Source organism: Coenobita brevimanus, chromosome 71, assembly GCF_032717465.1.
Source record: "Coenobita brevimanus isolate Jiangsu-jjx chromosome 71, ASM3271746v2, whole genome shotgun sequence".
Taxonomy (NCBI): domain Eukaryota; kingdom Metazoa; phylum Arthropoda; class Malacostraca; order Decapoda; family Coenobitidae; genus Coenobita; species Coenobita brevimanus.
The window spans coordinates 5,713,569-5,735,020 of record NC_137024.1 but is presented as its reverse complement, the minus strand read 5'-3'; the positions used below and the strand labels follow the sequence as shown (position 1 = coordinate 5,735,020).

Here is a 21,452-nt window from a genome sequence, read left to right as displayed (position 1 = left end):
TTGGCCAAGTTGAGGTTCCTAGTAATGTATGTGACGTGTGAATCATTGCGTGTGGCGAGGCAGATCTGTGTTTAGCATCAAGTCATAATTATTTGCCTACCTATCCGTTTCCTTATACCTTGTCCTGTGAGATAAAGAAAAGTACACACTTCTAGGTTTTATGAATATTAGAAAATCGTGCACAAATGAGTGAATTATGCTCCCATACTAAGACTGTGTTGACTTCAGAAGATATAAGAGCTTCGGCCCAAAGGAGGATCCAAGTTCAACTAAAACTGATCTCCTTTTAATGCACATTCAGAAAGTGGAGACTGTTCATTCATTAGAGCAACTCAGAGCATTATAACACAAGACACAATAAACAAATGACATTATACACTCACTTAGGGAAGTTTTTTATGCGGAAAACATCCTTGAGAATCTCCAGCTGTGGTGATGAGCGGCAAGTGGCGAGATCGACGCGAGGATAGTGGTAGAGGTAGGCTTGGCACATCTCGTCCCGCGTTCCAAACCCACTGAACGTGGCATTAGCTCTGTTGCGGCTGTCGTACTCACACTCTAACAGGAAAACAAGTAGAACCTTTTTTCTCACTTTACCCATCTTAACGTACAGCAGAAAAGAAGAATCATTATCGTCGCCATCATTTCCTGACCTTTCTTCCCACTTAATCTAGTCGAAGCAGTCATTCTGTAATTTAACCTCACTTAGCGAGAAGAGAACTAGAATCATCATCAAACTGAATTTATCCCTGATAATCGGATCTAACTTACCCTGAAAAGAAGTAGAGAATGTACAGTCATCATCATCACCATCATCTTCAAGATCATCTCTTCCCCATCTAGTGATGGGATGAGATAAAACCCAGACAATTAGTAAAAAGAAAATACTGATGTCGAAGAACTATCAGCAACAGAAAGTTTGTGGTACCTTAGTACGAGAAAACACACACACACACACACACACACACACACACACACACACACACACACACACACACACACACACACACACACACAAGAAAAAAGGCTTGTGAAGTGAAGCCTGGATTCCGGGTTTTCAGCGATGTATGAACGATCTGTCTCATTTCACTGGGATGCCTGTTTTATGAAAACAGAAAACCCAGGACTGAAACCTTACAAAACTTGTCCTTTCAAAAGAGATCTGAACAAAGAAAATGCCAAATCCGGATATGCGTTTATTTCGAGAAGCCTGGACACACTGAGTTCATAAGGCTGGAGGTCATAGACAGTGGGAAACAGAATAAGATAAACAGTTTCAGAGCAGCATCAAACACTTGGATTACAAGTTAACTCTTTCATTCAGAAAGGGGGTGGGTATGCAGCTAGAAGGGTGCTACATGCCTGTCATAATGGGGAAGGAATGCAACACTTCAGATCAAAAAATGGTCAGAATAGTAACGACAGGAGAGAGAGAGAGAGAGAGAGAGAGAGAGAGAGAGAGAGAGAGAGAGAGAGAGAGAGAGAGAGAGAGAGAGAGAGAGAGAGAGAGAGAGAGAGCAAATTCCAGCAAAAAGAGAGAGGTTGAAAGGAATCCGTGAGAGGAAAGTTCTGAAATGAAGAGCCTTTGTGTCCACCCTGCTTAGATGAGACGAACAGCCTTTGCGTCCACCCTGAGTAGACTGGACGAAAAGCTTTTCTGTCCACCCTGTTTAAAGCCTTTGAGTCCAGTGTTTAGATGATACCAAGAACCTTTGACTCCACCCTCTTTGGAGCCTTTGTGTCCACCCTGTTTAGATTAGACGAGGAGCCTGTGAGTGCAACCTCTATACTAAGTATTGTATGTGAGACCCCCACTGTGCCCGCACATACGCCCTCTTTTGCCAGTTGTATGTAGTAAGATCCCCCTTTCCCCCCCACACATGACAGCTGTTCTGCACTCATGGTGGATAAGTTCCCTGGTCGAAATCATCAAATGGTAAAGGAGGGGATAGACATCACGAGGCGCTTGGCCGAGGTGCTCATCTCTGTAACATTGGCCTTTGAGCCTGTGGCGTGTTATTCACCCAGTAACCTGGTTACCACAGTTACCTCCCGAGGTGTTACCCTAGGTACTCATTTTACCTGCCAGTCCACAAGTAAGTGTGGGTAAAGAGTGTACGAATCGATACATTACATTTAATCTCTGCCTTTGCCATTTAAAAAGCATGGTGAACCTCGATATTATCATTCTTATTATTTATTTATGCATTTTATATGAAATGAAAAAATTATCATACATATATATATATATATATATATATATATATATATATATATATATATATATATATATATACATACACCACACACACACACACATACACACGATCAGTAGGATACTTAAGTGCACGGTCTACCAGCTGGTGACTCGTACTAAAAGATAATGAGGTGTTAAGTGTTGTGCAGAATATGTTGCATGACCAGTCAGTTTAATTTATAAACATTGGTTATAACTTCTAGTATAATGAATACAAATATAAATGTTTCTTTTTAAAATAACAGTATTATTTTTTATATGTTCGTAATGTTTGACGGAGAGTTACTGTTGAACACACATGCTAAATGCACATGCACGAGAATATGCCCACCACTGCTCCTACGGCCGCTTTAGTCTTGTTCTTGTTTCCTTAAATTCTAGCCCCTCGCAATCTTCATAGAGCCCAGACCACCTTCAGACTTCCATCCTTAACGACTAAATCATCCAATCCCAGTCGTCACCATATGAGTATCTTCAGTATTTAGTGAAGCCTCCAATTTGTTTGTTTAGAGTGTTGTTTTGACAGATTATTCCCACAATATATCATCTTACCAGTATGTAACAAAAAATTGTACACCTTGGTGTTTCGATTAATTTTCCATGTACCTCTCGAATTCAGGTTATGGCCCTTCATACCTCACCTTATGTCCACTGCTTTACCTTTTATGTTTCCTTTATCTTGCTAAAACCTGTTCCCTCTCCACATTTGTGTACATTCTGACTACGTTGTTTGGCGGTAAACACCAGCGACCATCATTTTCCTTTTCTTCAGTCTCCCATTTTCCTCGTACTTCCTGTTACTTCATTCCACTGGTGCTTCAACCAGAGGTGTAGGTATGGATTTTTATACCATCAACGTCATCAATGCCCCAGTTGTTGAGTGGCCATTCTCAGCCACAGTTGCGTGGCACATTTCTACGTAGATGCCCCACTGTACCAGTGGTTTGTTCTCATAATTTTTGCGGCACCAGGAGCGTGGGTGACATAAGATCGCGGCCAGTTTGGGAGGAGTTCATGGCATATGGACCCAACTTGACTCTCACAGTTCTCGACAGTAACAAAATCGAAGAACAGACTAAACTGGTTCTGTTAGCTGGGGATATTGTCATTCTGACTGAGGAAATAAGGATGAAAATCCCGTCTGAGGCTCTGGGATGTTACGTCAGTATGATATAACACTACAAAGAATGTAATCAATAGGTGCTTGAGAAGGCTGCCATTTACGAAGGCATGGTTCCACCTAGTGGAATTTAAAAATGATGACTTAGAGTGGGACAATGTCCACCTAAATATAACAGTCTGTCAAAACCTCTTCATGTGCCTGACTAATATTGCTCGGGATTGTCTCAAGGCATAGGACTAAGAAGTAAGAGTAGGATAAAATCAGTGTAAGTGAGGGAGTAGATGTAACAGTGTATTTGTTAGTGGGTGTTACAAAACCTCCAAAGCCACTTAGACCACGACCTGTATACTTACCAACTGTAAGGTGATCCCCGGGCATGACTTTAACCTCCTTGGGGAGTCTGTGGGACTGCTGGAAGTCGAAGGCGTAGTTGAGGTCTTCCATGAGAGGCGGCAGTTCCATGTTGCCCCGGAAGTGACGAACTCTGATGGCCCGTGCTGCAGTATCACAAAGGTTGTAACAGAGCTAATGTCTCAGGAAACAGTAAGTTATTAATTTCAGGAAAGGTTTTCAATCCATGCATTTAGGGAAGGAAATTTAGAGGTGGACTAAGAGATAACTTTCCTTTATATTTCTTTATTTAGTTATTTATTTATTTACTTTTGGCCTATAGGAGATGAAGCATTCAAATTATCACCACCAACAACAACAATACAGCCAGATTTTCAGATATACAGTAGACGTAAGCAAGGGGAAAACAGTGTCAGCAGATCGGATTTTAAGTAATTTCTCCTAACCCCTCCATGACAGGCTGTTTATACCACTGTCGCCCTCTCAGTATGGGCAATTTTCCCAAAGTTGCTTGTTTTCAAACCATAGTATCTCGGAAAGTATAATAGTTGGGAAAACAAATGAAAAACCATATTACTCACCAACTCTTCTTCTTTCGAATAAAACCATCCCCAGGTCTGTAGGTGGTCGCACTGATAAGCAAGGACAGGAAGAATATACGTATTTTTTGGCCACAAGGCAGGCTGTATTCATGTGTGTGCATGTGGCACTGACTTTCGCATTGCTCTGGACATGACAACTTCTCCATTACTAGATAAACTAGACACAGTTGCATCCAAGACACACCCTATGGTGCTATCACTTAGTCATTTCCTAGTATCATTGGAAAGAGGCTTGGCAGGAGTAGATGAGGCAAGGGTCCACATAATGCAAGAACAGAAATGGACGAGAAGTTTAAGAAAATCATCATCCTACACCTGGCACAGACATAGAGACAACTGAGGCATGTTTGCCTTGGGTGCCAGAAGACTATCTCCACCCTTTAGTGGCAAGATCAAGTAGCAGCCACTTCAAACTGTGGCATGAAAACGCTTGTGGTTATACCCATCCCTAGGCACCTCCGATCCACCAATTTCACGTCGTATATAACTGTCACCCAGAGCTTATGGATTAATGGTGAGTTGAAATATTCGAGGAGAGAATGATGACATCCTGAGATAATCCATATATGAACTTATTTACAGCACCTGGTTCCTGTTTTGGCCAAGTGTAGTGATTTTGAGTCTCTATCCTACCATGCAAACGTTTGGACAAGATCTACGAGTATAGCAGGTTAGTGTCACTGTCTACCTCACGTATTTTGATATTGTGAACCGATAGATACTTGATATCAGCAACAATGGACTGATTCTCAGGCACATGGAAAATAGCACATTTTGTTGCACAGACCTACCATATTTCCCTGATTAGCTAAGACAATCTCGCCTTTGAATGCTGGTGCCGGCATTCCAGTCTGCCAGTTATTTTATCCAGAATTTTTAAAAAAAGTATGATGAAAAATAACAGAATGTTTTGTTCATTTCCAGCGTATATAGTGGGTGTGAAGCAAAAAATTTCAGACACATGCCCAGTTATCCTGAAAACAGAAACTCAGCATGAAAAAACAATGGTTTAAAGAAGAACAGATAAATTCTTCCAACCAGTGTATAGCATGAAATTTCAGCCACTGTATTTTAAAGCAGGCACGGAAGCAGTGAATACTGTAACTGAGTGAAATAAAAACTGACCGAGGTAGTGCCCGTGGAGGAAGACGTTGAATACGTTGACACCCTGGCTTGGGATGGCTAATGCGGTGCATTCAGAGGGACAGTGACCCACTGTACGCCAGAAGGGGGTGCGAGGCGGCACCGTCAGTGAGAACAGCAAGGAGTGACCCAAAGCGAGGTTAGCAGCCTCTTCCTGTCTGATGGCACAAACAGTTATTGGTATCCACTGCTCATAGCGCTGAAAAAAAAATCTGAAAGAACATTAACATGTAACAATAAATTTACAGTTCATATTTCAAGACGGTTATGCTAGCATGTGAAGTCTCGGTCAAAGGATGACTGCTCTTCAAACTACTCAGTCTTTTGCTGCACCTCCGGTTAGCCCCATTACCCAGGGGTTTTTATGTAAGACCTCACACCATGTCTTCTTATGTCTTCCCCTCGGCACGTTTCCCTCACCATTCGTATCCATACTGCTCGTCACCCAGTAAACCTCTTCCTTTCTTTCTACATATCCGTAAAACCTCGGATGTCTCTTTTGCATGGCATCCTTAATGCACTTTATGCCAAACTGTTCCTTCATTGCTGCACTGTGTAACCTGTCCCTCAAGAAATCAATACTCATCCATTTCATTATCCTTATCTCAGTTTGCGATGCTGTGTTTCACTGCCTTACAACATGAAATATCTTTAAAGAAATTAGTTAACAGAGATGTGATTAATATAATACATTGTCATTGTTTTGCTAAAATTTCTGAGCAATACATGAAAGTGGTTTGTTCTCGGAGGAAGACAACACTATATTCTCTGCCTGAAGGTAACAAAACTACAGTATGTTAACCTTACCCTTGTCACTCTCACCACTACCAAGCCCAACATTTCTTTTTTCTGTAAAGCTGTTGCTGTATTTTACTGTTGTCTAAACCATGATAATGCAGTTACTAAAGTGAGTGAACCCAAGCTGGTGCATTTATCTCCCCTTAACAGTTACCATTGGTTAACTGTAGACTGGCAGGGTTCTCAGCCACTGCAGCTGACATGGGAAGGGAAGACAGAGGCAAGTCTTAGTGCACAAATTTCAACTGCCAGATTTCAAACTGTACCACGAGAAGTTTGAGGGTACAGGGTACTGAACCGGGCACACACCACTGAATAGCCAGGAACGTAATAGTTACCGAATCCAATGCAGAGGAGATAAAGTTGTCTAGTGGTAGTTTCAGTAAGAGTACATCGTCATAATGAAGTACTTAAAAAACTGAAACGTGTGTTTTCCAAAAGCAGTTATATTTCTCAAAGTAAAGATTTGTTCTCTGTTTCTTCTTGGTGTAGGCATTCTTGTTCTTACCAACGCTTGGTATCATTATCTAATGACTTTATTTCTGAACTGATTGGCGCTATCTCACGACAGTGACTCCGATTTAATTTATTTACTTGGAGAATTACAGGAATACACAAATGTACAAGGCACAGTAACTTAAATTAACCTCCTAATTTTGTTTTTCAATTATATTCTTGCTAACACTTGACAGTTTCATTAAGCCTGTGTTGGCTGTGAACTGGAGTTTTGACAGCCTTCAGTAACATCCTGCACTGCTAGACATAATTTAGAAGTTTAATAAAACCGTCCAGAGTGGCAAGAATAAACTTAAACAAGAAGGAGGATTCAGGGAGTCCAACGTCCACCCTCTACAGTTGGTCTAAGGGCCTATCATTTAACATTGCCTTGTGACCTTGACCTTCGACGACTGATTGTCCTAAAAATTGAATCACGTCATTCTTGCCTGACTTTTAACTCTTTCACCAGCTGAGGTTCAGACCAGATCAAAATTGTTGCAGTTCACCTTGATCTTTGACCTACTATTCTCAGTCCTTTTTTGACCTTCAATCCTTCCACATTTTTTTTTTTTTTTTTCAAATCGAATAACAGTTGTTTGAGTAACTGGATCGCACATCTGACCTTGCCCTGTCACTTTTTTTTTTTTTAATATCTTCATCCTTCGCTGACCCTCAACACTTCCACCAAGTTTGATCTAAGTCGGATCAGAGCTGCTGACGTGGGCCTTGTCATGTGATCATCAACTCTGGTCTTTCCCTGTGATCTTGACCTTTGACCGATTGTTCTCATAATCGACTCATTAAAATGGAGTAAAAAATGGCAGATGAAATTTACTATAGATAAACATAAAGTAATGCACTCTGGCAACAAAAACATTATATATGAGTATTGGCTGCTTGATATCCCAGTGACGGTAGTAACGAATGAAAGAGATCAAGGAGATACTATCAGTAACGATCTGAAATCCCTTAAGCAGTGCACAGCAGCGAGTGACAAGGTAAACATAATGCTCAGCTTTATTGCACGGAACTTCCAGCACAAAACACTCGATATAATATCTGAACTTCATATGTCATAAGTTGGACCACACCTACAGCGTCTCCGAACCATAATAAGGAAGAAACACTCGAAAGACTACAGCGAAAAACCACTAAAATGATACCGTCACTGCGAAATCTGCCATACGAAGAACATCTAAAGAAACTAAATGTCTTTTCTATTAAAAAAAAAAAAAAAAAGCGACAACTCAGAGGACCGCCTAGTACAAGTATTTATCATTCGTAACAAATCCAGCGACGTAGGATATTATAATTGGTTCGAGATACATTACGATGCTGCTACTATAAATAATGAGATTAAATTCAAAGGGAAGCCGTGCAGCGCTAACATAGGGGAAAATTACTTCAGTACTCGTGCAGTGGAGCAGTGAAATAAACTACCAACAATAGCAGTTTGTGCAAAAGCTGTGGATACATTTAAAAACCAAGTAGATTATTATTTCGAAACACTAGGCCACAACTAAGAGAGTGTTTTTTAATTCCAAGCTGACATGAATGCTGACGACAGGTGGACGATTGTTTGGTTATGAGAACATCCTGTGATTGTACATGCCTCTATTTCAGATTTAAGGTCAAGAGCTTATATAATGCACAGCTTTTCTTCTTATGCCCTTCCTAAAAGTTTTCCATACTTATTCTTTCTCTGAAGTACCTGTATGGTGTTTTTCTACCTGTTTTCTTGCTGGTTATATTACTGGGCGTGGGGTGCATAGGAGAGAGCCGTCTTCTTTCCTATCAATTTCTCTCACACGTTTAAGTTATATCTTTATGAAATTAGCTTTTTTTTTTTTTTTTTTTCATAAATAGCCTCTTAAGGGCCAACAAGCCTTCTATTACCTGTACTTCCTACGTACTGTACTCGTATGAACGCCTTCGTTCTTGTCATACCCTGAACCCTTCCATCGTTTGGTTTTAATAGGATAAAAACTGTGTAAGTTGTCCATGCCATGTGGCCTTGACTTTTGATATACTGTTCTAAAAAAATAATAGCTCAACTTTTGGCTGACCTTCAACCCTTTCACCAATTATGATTACTCTCCATCCCCAGTAAATCCCAGTACTCTCGCGTGTGTATAATAAAACATCATAATGAAGGAAGCAGACGACAGAATTGAATATGGCAGGATTTTGTCAAGCAGTTAACAGATAACTAACGAAGCTAAGTGAAAGGCAGCCTGTAAACTAAGACAGAAAGAGTTTACTGAAGTACCTTACGGAAAAAAATGAAATAAACATTTTTCTAGGCGGGGATGAAACAGGATTTATTATCATTAATGGACTCAGAAACTCAAAGCGTTGTATAGCAACCGGTAACAGCGCAAATAAAATGCTTGGCTTCATCACAAGGAACTTCAGCCATAAAACACCTGATGCAACATCATCAACTTTATACGTCGTTAGTTACACACCCAGAATACGGTGTGCAGCACTGGTCCGCAAACGTTATTATGGACGAAGACAAATTCGAGTGAGTGCAGCGCAGAGCCACAGAAATGATCCCATCGTCTCGAAATTTACCCTGCGTTAGAGCGACTAAATATACCAAATATGTTTTTCTCTACAAAATCGACGATCACTGAGGTCTAAGGAAGTATTTAAAATTCTTAACAAATTCGATGATATCAAACAGGATAATTTGTTCGAAGTACAGCTTGATACTGTGACTAGAAATAATAGAATGAAGCTCAAAAGCAAGAAATGCAGGGCTAAAATAGGTAATTACTTCAATACTTCCTCAGAGGCTTTTTATAATAAACTAGTAGGAACAGTACTTATTGCAATACACTATTTATAGGTTTAATATTCGGCTAGGCAAATATTTCAACAGTATAGTCTATAACTAAATGTTGTTATTTCCAGGTTGGTGTATGCTTACTACAGCGAGACGTTTGCTTCATTTTGGAAACATTCGGCGATCGTGTATGCTCATTCTTTTACAGATCTAAAGATTAGATATTACCTAATGCGTAGTTGTTCCTCTTCTACCTCTCCTGTAAAACTTCCATGCCCCTTTTTCTCGAACAAACATGGTTTCTTTTATTCCTTTCTTTTCCCTGCCGGCTTTACCCGATGGTGTGGTGGAGTGGGGGCAGTGCCTTCCTCTTTACTATACTTCACTCTAACACGTCGGTTATATTTAAGCAGAATTAACTTCTTTGCCAACAGATTACCTTGTCATGGGCCAACTGGCCTGTTATCCCTACTTTTTATGTACTTCTGTCTACACCACAGGTCTGAGAACCGAAAATTGGGAAATGTTATCGATCTGGACTGGATGAAAACTCAGCTGATGAATTTTACCCATGAACATAGCTTGTGGATGTCCCAACTCCTAAGCATTAACTGGTTCACACACACACACACACACACACACACACACACATCGACATTGCACGCTCCACCTATCTACCCATTTTCCATGTTTGCATTACAATCACTTCAAAAAATAGCACCTAACATTACAATATATATATATATATATATATATATATATATATATATATATATATATCCATCATCCAATTCTACGTTGCCCCATGAGGAGCGAAGAAGCCCGGGGCTAGGCAATTCCGTCCTGACATTTAAGATGAAAGTGACCAGCCTCACTCATCCCTGAGTGGCATTATATGAGCAATAACCCCAACCACCCCTTGGATATAAACCTATACCGGCTCAATCCGATTGGAGCGTTGTAATTACCCATTAAACCACCAGGCGCCATAATCTGGTTATATGGTTACCACCCAGCGTAGTAATGGTTTCCTGGTGTACAGGAAACCATTAGGCTTGTCACTCAGTGTAGAGTCACCCATAGGCAGAAGGAAGAGGAAAGAATGAAGGAAAGAAAGACAAAAGAGGGAATGTAAAGTCACCCGTAGGCAGAAGGACGAGGAAAGAATGAAGTAAAGAAAGACAGAAGAGGAAGGAAGGAATGGAGAGAGGAGAGGAAAGGGCAGACACCCGAGAGCAACACTACATCGAGTGAGTGGATGGTGAGCACCCCCACCTACCACATATACTGTATATATATATATATATATATATATATATATATATATATATATATATATATATATATATAAAACGCTGTGTTAGTGCAAAATTCTTTCTTTTCGATGTCTCAAAACGCTAATTTTCTCCGTCTTTCTACTGGTCACGGTCTTTCACATGATATTGCCTTGGCTTCAACCACACATACTTCTAGCTTTCATCATCATTATTATTATTATTATATTTTTATTTGTGTTATTATTATTATTATTATTATTATTATTATCATTATTATTATTACAATTACTAAAGTTGTTGTTGTTGTCATTGTTGTTGTTGTTGTTGTTATTATTATTATTATGATGATGATGATTATTATTATTATTATTATTACTATTATTATTATTATTAAATAAATTGATATTCTTTACTTGCCATTCAGAACAAGCCTAATACTCAGGGGAACGTTGTCGCTGAAAGCCAAGCAGGAAAGGGAACATGAGAACAAAGGGTCTGAAAGGTCTAAAGAATACAAGGTCTGCCCTCGCTTCGCTCCCTTCCTCCCCACCAAAAAAAAAGTTCAGCCTTATGAATGAAGTCACTGGCAGGAGAAAAACAGTGTCACGCGATAATTTTCCCAGAGAAATGCTATCAAAATTTCTTTTTTGTTTTCCAACGATGCGCATTTTTATAATAAAATTTTGCTCAAGCTAACAGTAAGACATACCTGTCAAGTGCTGAGAGTTGGGGTGAGGTTCGTGCTATAATAAGATATACCTTCTTTTTTTTTTTTTTTTTTTTGTTTCTTAACCCGCCCTGTCCCGACCGATTTTCCACCACTGACTCCCCCAAATCCTGACCAAATTTGGAAAAATTTTTTTTTGGCTCAATCCTCCGCCTTTGGTGAGAAACATCGAAAATTCATAGAGATATCGCTCACCTGAGGTTCAAAATACTGAATACAGGTAGAAGTACCCTTTATCTTACTGGGTTTTCTATCAACATGGCTCCAAAGAAAATGTGTTCTGTGGGAGGGTAACTATTCCTCACCATTCATAAACGGTATTTATTTATTTATTTCGTACGAATTTATATGTAGTACGAGAGTATATTGGTTTTCACACCGTAATATAGGCAATATAAGCATTGTTTCACTCACCAAACACATCAACATACCTGAACTTTTTTGGCGACATTACCTGATCATCATTTCTGACTGTTTCTTCCTCTGCTACGTAAACTTTGTCCTCCACATTGTCACTGATTGGGGAATCACTCTGGCCTTGAATTTCGTACAGTGGTACGACATGTCTTTACTGGCCAGGTCACTGGTAACAGGTGAATTGCTGAGACAATGGCGTGTGGGGGGGGAGGTCTTGCGGGGTAAGGCATTGTCCCTGCCTGGCATCTTGTAGAGGAAAGTGTCCCATGTATACGTACCAAAAATCGCATGCAAAATTTGAAAAATGTGCAAATAACAGACTTTGCAATTGCAGTGCATTTATATACATCAACGGGACTTGCAGTGGCAAAACGTTCAGACATATATATAAATCAATGGGATGCAGCGGGTCAAGAGTAAGGATCTTTTTCTTAAGCCCCTGTCACACATACGCGACTCAAGGGACGACCACAGTGCGACTCAAGGTCGAGTCCTAGTTGGCTCCCACACCTCCCGACTGGCCCCGAATCTGCTTTGCTCATGACTGCCTAACGACCGCGCCAGGACTGCCTCACGACCAGTCGTGACATCCTCAAGAACACCATAAGATCACGAGGTGAATGCAAGGCGATGAAGCTACAAGTTTTCAAATTTGAAAATTTAAAGAAATTTTTTGTCAGCCACGACCGTGACACAACCCCCCACAAACACAAGACGACTGCATGACGCATTTGGGGAATGCACCCCGAACCCCCCACAACACCCCCACGACCCCCCTACGACCGACCTATGGGGTGGGGCATCACACCTGAACCACCAATGACACCCAGTGTGGGGCCGGGGCATCACACCTAGACCACTAAGGACACCCAGTGCATCATCATGGACCTCTCCAGTGTCTAGTCAGTTGATAAGGGACAGCAGTCATAACGTTTTTCTTTTTGTCGGCAACAGCATCATGACATGCAATGACTGCATCATGATGTACCCAATTGAGCTAAGACTGCTTCACAATCCATGTACGACACTCCCAACTGCGATGCAACTGTGATATGACTTTTGGCAAGTCGTGAGACGGCCACGATTTTTTAATGTGTGCATTAAAAAATTGTGAGGCCCGACGAGTCGTCCCAGCGGCTCACGAGTGCCCTAAAGAGTCTGGGCTTTGTTGGTGAATCAAGGTATGGTCGATGAAAAAAATGCGTTATGACCTTGAGTTGCGCCATGGTCAGCCCTTGAGTCGTTTGTGTGTGACTGGGCTTTAGGGACAGAAGTTAGCCTACTGCTCCACTGTATATACGACACATTTGGGCCATGTCCGTCAGTCTCTTCCCTCAGTGAGAACAATTTGTGGGCAGAGAAGTATACCAAGCCTCTCTTAGCCTAGGAGTATTAGTTAAAGAGGTAGAAGTGCAGGTTAATATTAGGCAACAGAAAATAAGAAATGGAAGAAATAAAAATTAAGTTTAAGCTTTGTTTCCAATCTTACTTTCACATTCCACCACAGCATGACAAGAGAAAAGCGAACTTGGTGATAATTCCAATAACCTGTAGAGAATGGTATAACAACATTCATTTTGAGTGTGTGTAAAAGAAAAGAATGAAAATCAATGAACGCTACAAACATGGTCTTGAATCACAGTGTCATAAGAACTGATTCCCGAATATCTGGATTAATTACCTCAGTTTCTCCGTGTAGTAGATGTCCATGGTCCACTCCACAGTAATTCCCCGCTTGAGCATGTAGTTGTCGTAGTGGCTTTCAAACAGCAGGTAGGTGGAGCCCCCGTGCAGGTCACCCATGGGAATACCAGCTTTCTCTGGCAGCATCTCGCCCTAGGAACACACGTCACAGTGGTTATAATTCATCATCATCATTATCATCCAGACCTCCTTTCCCACCCCAGGGCAGGATGAGGAGTAACAATGTCCAGACAGCCCCAAAATGCCCAGTCCAATGGGCCACGCTTCCATTCACTCATCATTCAAGCCCCCAGAATCCTGGCTCTGTCTGTGTTACCTATAATTACTTTCTTTTTTTCAGAAGAAGAACAGGGGAAGGAAAAACAAAGAAGAAAATCCGTACCCCAGATAACAGTGTCCTCTGTTCATAAAAAATCTGTAACAGTTGGACTCAGACTGCTGTAGCGATGGTACATTAATGCCTTGGAAAGTCCTCCTGTTGGCTTGAGAGATTTCGTGATATCTCTTCTAGAGTTTTTTTATTTTATCTGAGCTGTATTTGCATTGGCCTGGGAGATTTTGTAATTCCTCATCCTAAGCAATTTATTGCCAGACTTTCCTAGGGTTCAGCTGAGAAATGCCTTTGTTACTGAGTTTCTTGCTGACTTATTTACTTTCAGGCTAATTTGAAATCGGCTTTTTTAAGCCTCACCAGAGCCTCTAGGACAGTCACAGAGTGATCAGTAGAAACTTGATTCATATTTGGAATGATCATTGAGTTAGGAATTTTTATAAAGAGTAAGATTCTTTTTGAATGACAAGTTAAATTCAGAAAGTGCCTTTTAAAGCCCATTGTTTGGTTCAGGGCTCATATTCAGATTTCTAAGTCATATTTACAAAAATTCTTAAGCTATATTGATGAAAACTCTTAGAATAAGTTTTATAAGCAATTAAGAATTCTCTATATAATAACCGAACTGAAACTTAAAAAATTAATCATTGGTCTTGGCCACGATTCATTCTCAGGCCCTCGCGCTTCATAGGCATGTACGTTACCACTGAGCCAAAGAGAGGATCCCCGCTTTGCCTCGAGGCAACAGGGCTTTTATAGACCCAATTACATCACTATTTTCTCCCCTTGGTGATTAAGTTGATGATTTTTGAACACGGTAGCATGGCACTGGAGACCACCATTGGGGACGCTGCATACCACACCGAACAGCTCATCCCTGGGATGTTAGGACTAGGACACTGTCAGCTAACCAACAACATCATTGCCCTCCAAGCCTTGCCTCACATCCCACACCGCTGCCAACCAATGTAATAACCGAAATGAAACTTAACAAAATAATCACACTATCCTGTCTGAAATTCAATCTCAGGCCCTCTCGCTTCCGTATGGAGTGCCAGGGCCTGAGACTGAATCTCGGCCAGACCAAGTGATTAATTTGTTAAGTTTCATTTTGGTTATTACACTGGTTGTCAGCGGTGTGGGATGTCAGGTGAGGCATGGAGGACAATGATGCTGGTTAGCTGACAGTGTCCTATTCCTTACATCCCGTGGATGAGCTGCTCGGTGTGGTTCGCAGCGTTCCTAGTGGTGGCCTCCAGTGCTACGCTACCGTGAGTTCGAAACCCATCAATTTAATCACCAAGAAGAGAAAAAGGTGATGTATTGGGGTATAGAAAAACCCACGTTGCTCAGAGCCAAAGCGTTGATCCTCTCATTGGCTCAGTAGCAACGTGCACACCTATGAAGCGCGAGGGCCTGAGATCAAATTGTGGCCAAGACCAGTGATTAACTTGTTAAGATTCAGTTTTGTTAGTATATAAAAAATTTAATTTGACGTTTTCAAGAATTTTAAATCTGAGAATTTTACAAATTTTTACAGATTCTTTATTAATAAGCCTAGTCAAAGTCATAAATTGGCCTCTTATGCATTTTTTTTTCATTTTGAGTCAAGAAATTAGAGGCTCCAGCAGTGAACATCTTGGCTGTTTTAGTTTTCTCTTAAACATATCTCCTTTGGCCTGGAAGATTTCGTAACACCTTAGCCTCGGCGCCTGGTTTTCTCGGACTCTTAATAGCTTTGGCCTGGGAGATTTCGTAACATCTCTTCTTCAGTGATATATCTTGCCTATTATCTGTTATTATTTTTTCCGCTTTGCTTGTTACAGATACAAACTATGTCATTACTAAACAGGCAGGAATAATAAGCAATGCAATATGAAGACGTATTACAAAAAAGGAAACAGTGGCACAAAGACTCCCATAGCAATGAGTATAAAGCAATAACAGTACAGTGTTTGGAAAACTTAGGTCAAGTAAGACGTATGACGGTACAGTGACTGCCATATCAGTGCAGGTCTTCATGTTACGGGGCATTTGTCATGGGGAAATAGGCAAAAAATCTAAACTTTTTTTTTTTTTCACCTCTGCCTTACGTACTGTATTGACTCGAGATTATTCTGATGTATAATAAGACCAATTATTTGCTTATAAATAGGTTATTTTGCCATTCATACTATGCATGGGTCGTGCAGGACAGACCTGGAGTCAGTGGAATGTGAAGCTCAGAAACAAAACTTACTAGAAATCTATGCTGAAGCTGCTATTTTAATGATCACCTGTGGTGAATTAATGTTTATCACTAGTAATACCCTAGTCAACACACAAATAGAAATCTATACTCAAGCTGCTATTTTAATGATCACCTGTGGTAAGGTAATGGCTGTCAATAGTAAAAGCCAAGTCAAGACACAAACTATATATCCCACATTCTGTATTCCATGTACCTGCGGCCATCAACATTTTCTAATAAGGTGTGTAGCATGCATAGTGTTCAGTGCGCCACTTTTGTAATAAAAGTTTCATATTCATACACGCCTTTCCTTCAGCATAATAGTACTTCTGTGTCGAATTATATGTGTCAAGAAGAATTAAACAAGGAGATAAGGCAAAATGAGTTGTCGTCTCTCAGTGAGCCGCCTTGAAAAAAAAAAAAAAAAATCTCGTGTAACTCAACTATTTATTGGCCAAAATCAATTAATATTCTATCTATCTATCTATCTATCTATCTATTGCCAGACGCCTCAATCCCGTTTGGGGTGGCCACAAACAAATCGCCTCCAAGTCGCCCTGTCCCCCGCCATTTCACTGCCCTGCTCCCAACTCACACCCCCCTCTCTCATATACCTCTCCACCCCATCCCTCCATCTCATCCTCGGCCTCCCCCTCCCTCTTCCCCCCTCCACCTCACTCACATACACTCTCTTCGTCAGTCTTTCACCCTCCATCCTCTCCACATGGCCAAACCACCTCAGTGTGTTCCTCATAACGCTCCCTATCACATCCACATCAACACTACAACGTTCCTTTATATCCTCATTCGTCAGGCTATCTCTCCATGTGACTCCACAGGCTCCTTTTAAATAACTCATTTCCACTGCTCTCACTCTTGACTTGTGTCCTTCCAACAACGTCCAAGCCTCACTTCCGTACGTTAGAGTTGGTATCACAATACTGTCATGTAGTAACTTTTTCACTTCCATGCTCACTTCCCTGTTTCTTATCACTGCTTTCAAAGAACCAGCAACCTTTCTTCCCTGCTGTACCCTTTCAAGCACTTCACCCTCCAAACCTCCATCCTTACTCATCACACTACCCAAGTACTTAAACGTACTCACATTTCCCAATTCCTCACCATCCAACCTCACTGTACATTCACTGACTTCACCTCTCTCAAAGACCATCACTTTACTCTTCCCTACATTCACCTTCAGATTCCGTTTCTTACACACTCTCCCAAACTCATCCACCAAGCCTTGCAGCTCCCCTTCGTCTTCACTCAACAACACAGTATCATCTGCAAACAACAGTACAGGGAGTTTCCAGACACTATCCTCTCTCACCAGGGCCACTCCAACATCCACTACCCTACCTTGTACCTCTTTTATTACCCCATCCATGTACAGATTGAACAACCATGGAGACATGACACATCCCTGTTTCAAACCAACTTTCAAAGAGAAAAATTCACTTAGTTCACCATCCACACGCAATGCAGCCTTCGCACCATCGTACATACTCTTCACAGCATTCAACAACTTCCCATCTACTCCATATATTCTTAACACTTTCCACAATCCTTGTCTATCCACCCTGTCATATGCTTTCTCCAAATCCATGAAAGCCGCATACAACTTCTTTCCCTTCTCTAGAAACTTTTCCACTAAAGATGTAAGAATGAATATCTGATCTACACAACCTCTTCCCTTCCTAAAGCCTCCCTGTTCTTCTCCAACTAATTTCTCTGTTCTTTCTCTAACTCTGTCAATAAGTATCCTACCATACACTTTTCCTATTATACTAAGAAGACAAATGCGCCTATGATTACCACACACTTCTTTTTCCCCTTTACCTTTGTATAAGGGAATAATTATACCTGACTTCCAATCCTCCGGGACTCTACCTTCCTCCCAGGCTAATCTGCACATCTTCCACATCCATTCTACTACTATCTCTCCCATATGCTTTAGCATTTCACCACACACTCCATCAATTCCTGGGGCTTTCCCAGATTTAACTTTCTTCATTGCTTCCACAACTTCTATTCCTACCTCATAATAGCATTTCCAAGTCAAATTTCATGTGTCTTGGTGAATTAAATCGGAATATGAGACAAAATGTGTTGTTATCTTTCATTGGGCTGTGTGAAAAACTAATGTTCAATACAAAATATTTTATAATTGGCCATTTATTGATCAGTTTTGTTTATTCCAAAACCATTACACTCAGACCTCTGTGTGTAAGAAAAAAAATGTCTGTAACACTGAAAACTCCCTTTCTTATTTCCACAACACAGATCTTGAATAAGCTGTATGGATGACTAAACACAACCATTACTTTTTGTCATATAAAGCAAAGTAAAATTTTCCTTTAAATAACCCAATTTGCAGCATAAAGAACTAGCAGCATTTTTATTTACACGAGTAAAGTTTGCCGCGACAAACGCCCCTTAAGAACGACTGTTTAATTGGTTAGTTCCATTGAATGACAATAGAATATAGCAAAAAATTATTATTTTTTAATTACTCTACTGGAAAATGATTATATTAATAAATTTTTGAGCTGAAATTCTCTTATAGCAAACCATTCTTTCCCAGAGCTTATTGAAATCGACGGGAGGAAACAAATATGAAAAGCAGGACGTCATAGTGCTGAAGGGATTATCGAAGATTGTTGCTAACAGATTCAGCGCCAGGGAGTCTCTTATACTGAATACATATTGACCAACTATAGCAAGAAGAAGATAAAATTACATCATCATATTAAACGGACTGAATTATTAAGAAATCTTTAACCACCTTACTCTGATGTGACAATATTCAGATAGACAGTGCAATACACGCGCGAGGTTATAGACAAAGACTATAAAGGTTCTAAATTATGGTCATTAACTGAACCCTCAGACGACGAGAAGCCACTCCTAAGTTGACTATAAGCATCAGTAGTATATAATATGTAAAAATTTGTGTCCTCGTCACAGGGTATAGAATATACCATAGCAGTTTTCAATCATCTGTACAAGGAGTGGTCAGCTAAGGCGCTCAGAAACGAAACAGACTAGACTCATAAAGCGATATTATAACGTGAAAACAGAGAAAAAGAACCATTGTTTTCCACTTATATTTTTAGTATTTGTCTGCTTTCATTTCTGTTCGTCTCATGTCATTTACCTCACTGCCGACGGCCCAGAGGATGAAGAAGCGCTGGCACACGAAGAAGTGTTCTGAGGAAGAATTCATAAAGGATATAAGTTTTTTTTTTTTTTCATGAAAGTCTGCAAATCAGAGGAATATCAGGAATATTTTTTCTTCATTTTCATTTTGGTTTGGTTAGGATGGTGCTTTGAAACTTTTTTTTTTTTTTTTTTTTATCAGGAATAATTGTGTGTGTTTGTAGAAGGTGGGGGCGCTCACCATCCACTCACTCAGTGTAGTGCTGCTCTCGGGTGTATGTCCTTTCCTTTCCTCCCTCATTTCCTTCCTTCTTCTTCTTTCTTTACTTCATTCTTTCCTCGTCCTTCTGCCCACTAGTGACTTTACACTTCCTCCTTTGTCTTTCGTCCTTTCATTCTTTTCCGTTCCTGCTGCCTATAAGTGACTTTATATTGAGCGAGAAACCAAAAGGTTTCCTGTACACAAAGAAACCGTTTACTTCGCTGGGTGGTAACCATATAACCAAATTATGCCGCCTGGTGGTTTAGTGGGTAATTGCGGCACTCCAGTCGGATTGAACCGGTGAAGGTTTATTTATATCCTAGGGGTGGTTGGGGATATTGCTCACGTAATGCCACTCAGGGATGAGTGAGGCTGGTCACTCATCTTAAGTGTCAGGACCAACTTGCCGAGCTCCGGGCTCCTACACTCCTCGTGCGGCAACGTAGGATTGGTTGATGGATGGATGGATGGATGGTGTGTGTGTGTGTGTGTGTGTGTGTGTGTGTGTGTGTGTGTGTGTGTGTGTGTGTGTGTGTGTGTGTGTGTGTGTGTGTGTGTGTGTTTCATCTAGTGTCGCTATGAAGTGTTTAGCAGCTGTGTGAATGAATAAAAGTATAATAAAGTAATCTTACACATAACTAAAGACTTGTGCTTAAAGCTTTAGTCGGAGAGGGCGAAGCAAGACCCCAAACTCTGATTTTTTACGGATATTTATAGAACGCCTGTGACAGATATAATTAGCCTGGATCAAATATTACAGTGCGCAGTCAGCAAAGATGTGGAGACGCAACACACGTTCCGGCTGGTCAGACTGGTGCACTCCGTTTGTTTTCCCATTTTCCTTGTTCACCCAGAATTACAGTTGGAGGCCTGGAGGCAACTAGAAAGACCAAAGGCTGGAAGTTTGCAGAAGAGTTGTTCTTTATAGGAAAAGAGAGAGAGAGAGAGAGAGAGAGAGAGAGAGAGAGAGAGAGAGAGAGAGAGAGAGAGAGAGAGAGAGAGAGAATTAGCCCAGTGATATAATTATGCCTGTGGGTTCCAGAGACACATTGAATATAAATAATAATAAGATATGTGCAAACAGGTCTTTGCCGGAGGTGGAACCCACAATTATAGAAATTAAATCTCGGTGAGTGTTTGAGTCTCCCATCTTTAGCGACACAGTATTTTCTAAATCTAGGTCTTTCTTTCTTTTTGTGGGAGGCTTTGAAACCACACCACTTACGTCTGAAGTAGTGTTATGAGGCTGGCGGTGTTGATAAGATATAGTTTAAAGGATTTGAAACATATGATACTGCAGTCAGTCAGTTATAAGAGAGTGAACCATCATGTCTAGTCCCGAACACAAACAAGATTGCGATGCCAGCACTATCTTAGGCACATCAAGTGTGTGAATGCGAAGCTTAATCCACATCCCAGTATTGTTATTACCACAGAAGCCAATATTATTTGTGATGGTATCTCTCAGCTTCTGAGTTCGTTAGCAGCATATATAATTGTGAAAACTACTGTTGTTTATGTTGTACTACTACTCTGTAATAGGGTACGTCTGTATTGTTAAACATCTGTATTATTAAACTATATTTGTCCTAGTTTCTGTTCATCACAGCAGACAAGCATTCAGCAACTGATACAGAAATATCAATGAACTATGTAGATAACATAGGCCTATTCAGCATATATGTTTAAGCGATATTTACATGTACCAGTCATGGAATTATATAAATGTCCACAGTACTTTATTTTTTCTAGACCAGCAGCAGTTGGGGTAATACTGCCACA

At 40.5% G+C, this 21,452-nt stretch overlaps 1 protein-coding gene across 1 annotated transcript in view; it reads right to left on the bottom strand.

Moving 5' to 3' along the window:
- The window catches only part of LOC145406680 (DBH-like monooxygenase protein 1 homolog), a 48,897-nt gene that overhangs the window by 5,309 nt on the left and 22,136 nt on the right, over positions 1-21,452 (bottom strand). The window contains exons 7-11 of the mRNA XM_080277777.1: positions 19,407-19,459; positions 13,666-13,820; positions 5,459-5,634; positions 3,734-3,877; positions 384-558 (exon numbers count right to left, since the gene is read on the bottom strand). Of these exons, the coding sequence (XP_080133903.1) occupies positions 384-558; positions 3,734-3,877; positions 5,459-5,634; positions 13,666-13,820; positions 19,407-19,459 (703 nt within the window). The remainder of the gene's footprint in view (positions 1-383; positions 559-3,733; positions 3,878-5,458; positions 5,635-13,665; positions 13,821-19,406; positions 19,460-21,452) is intronic.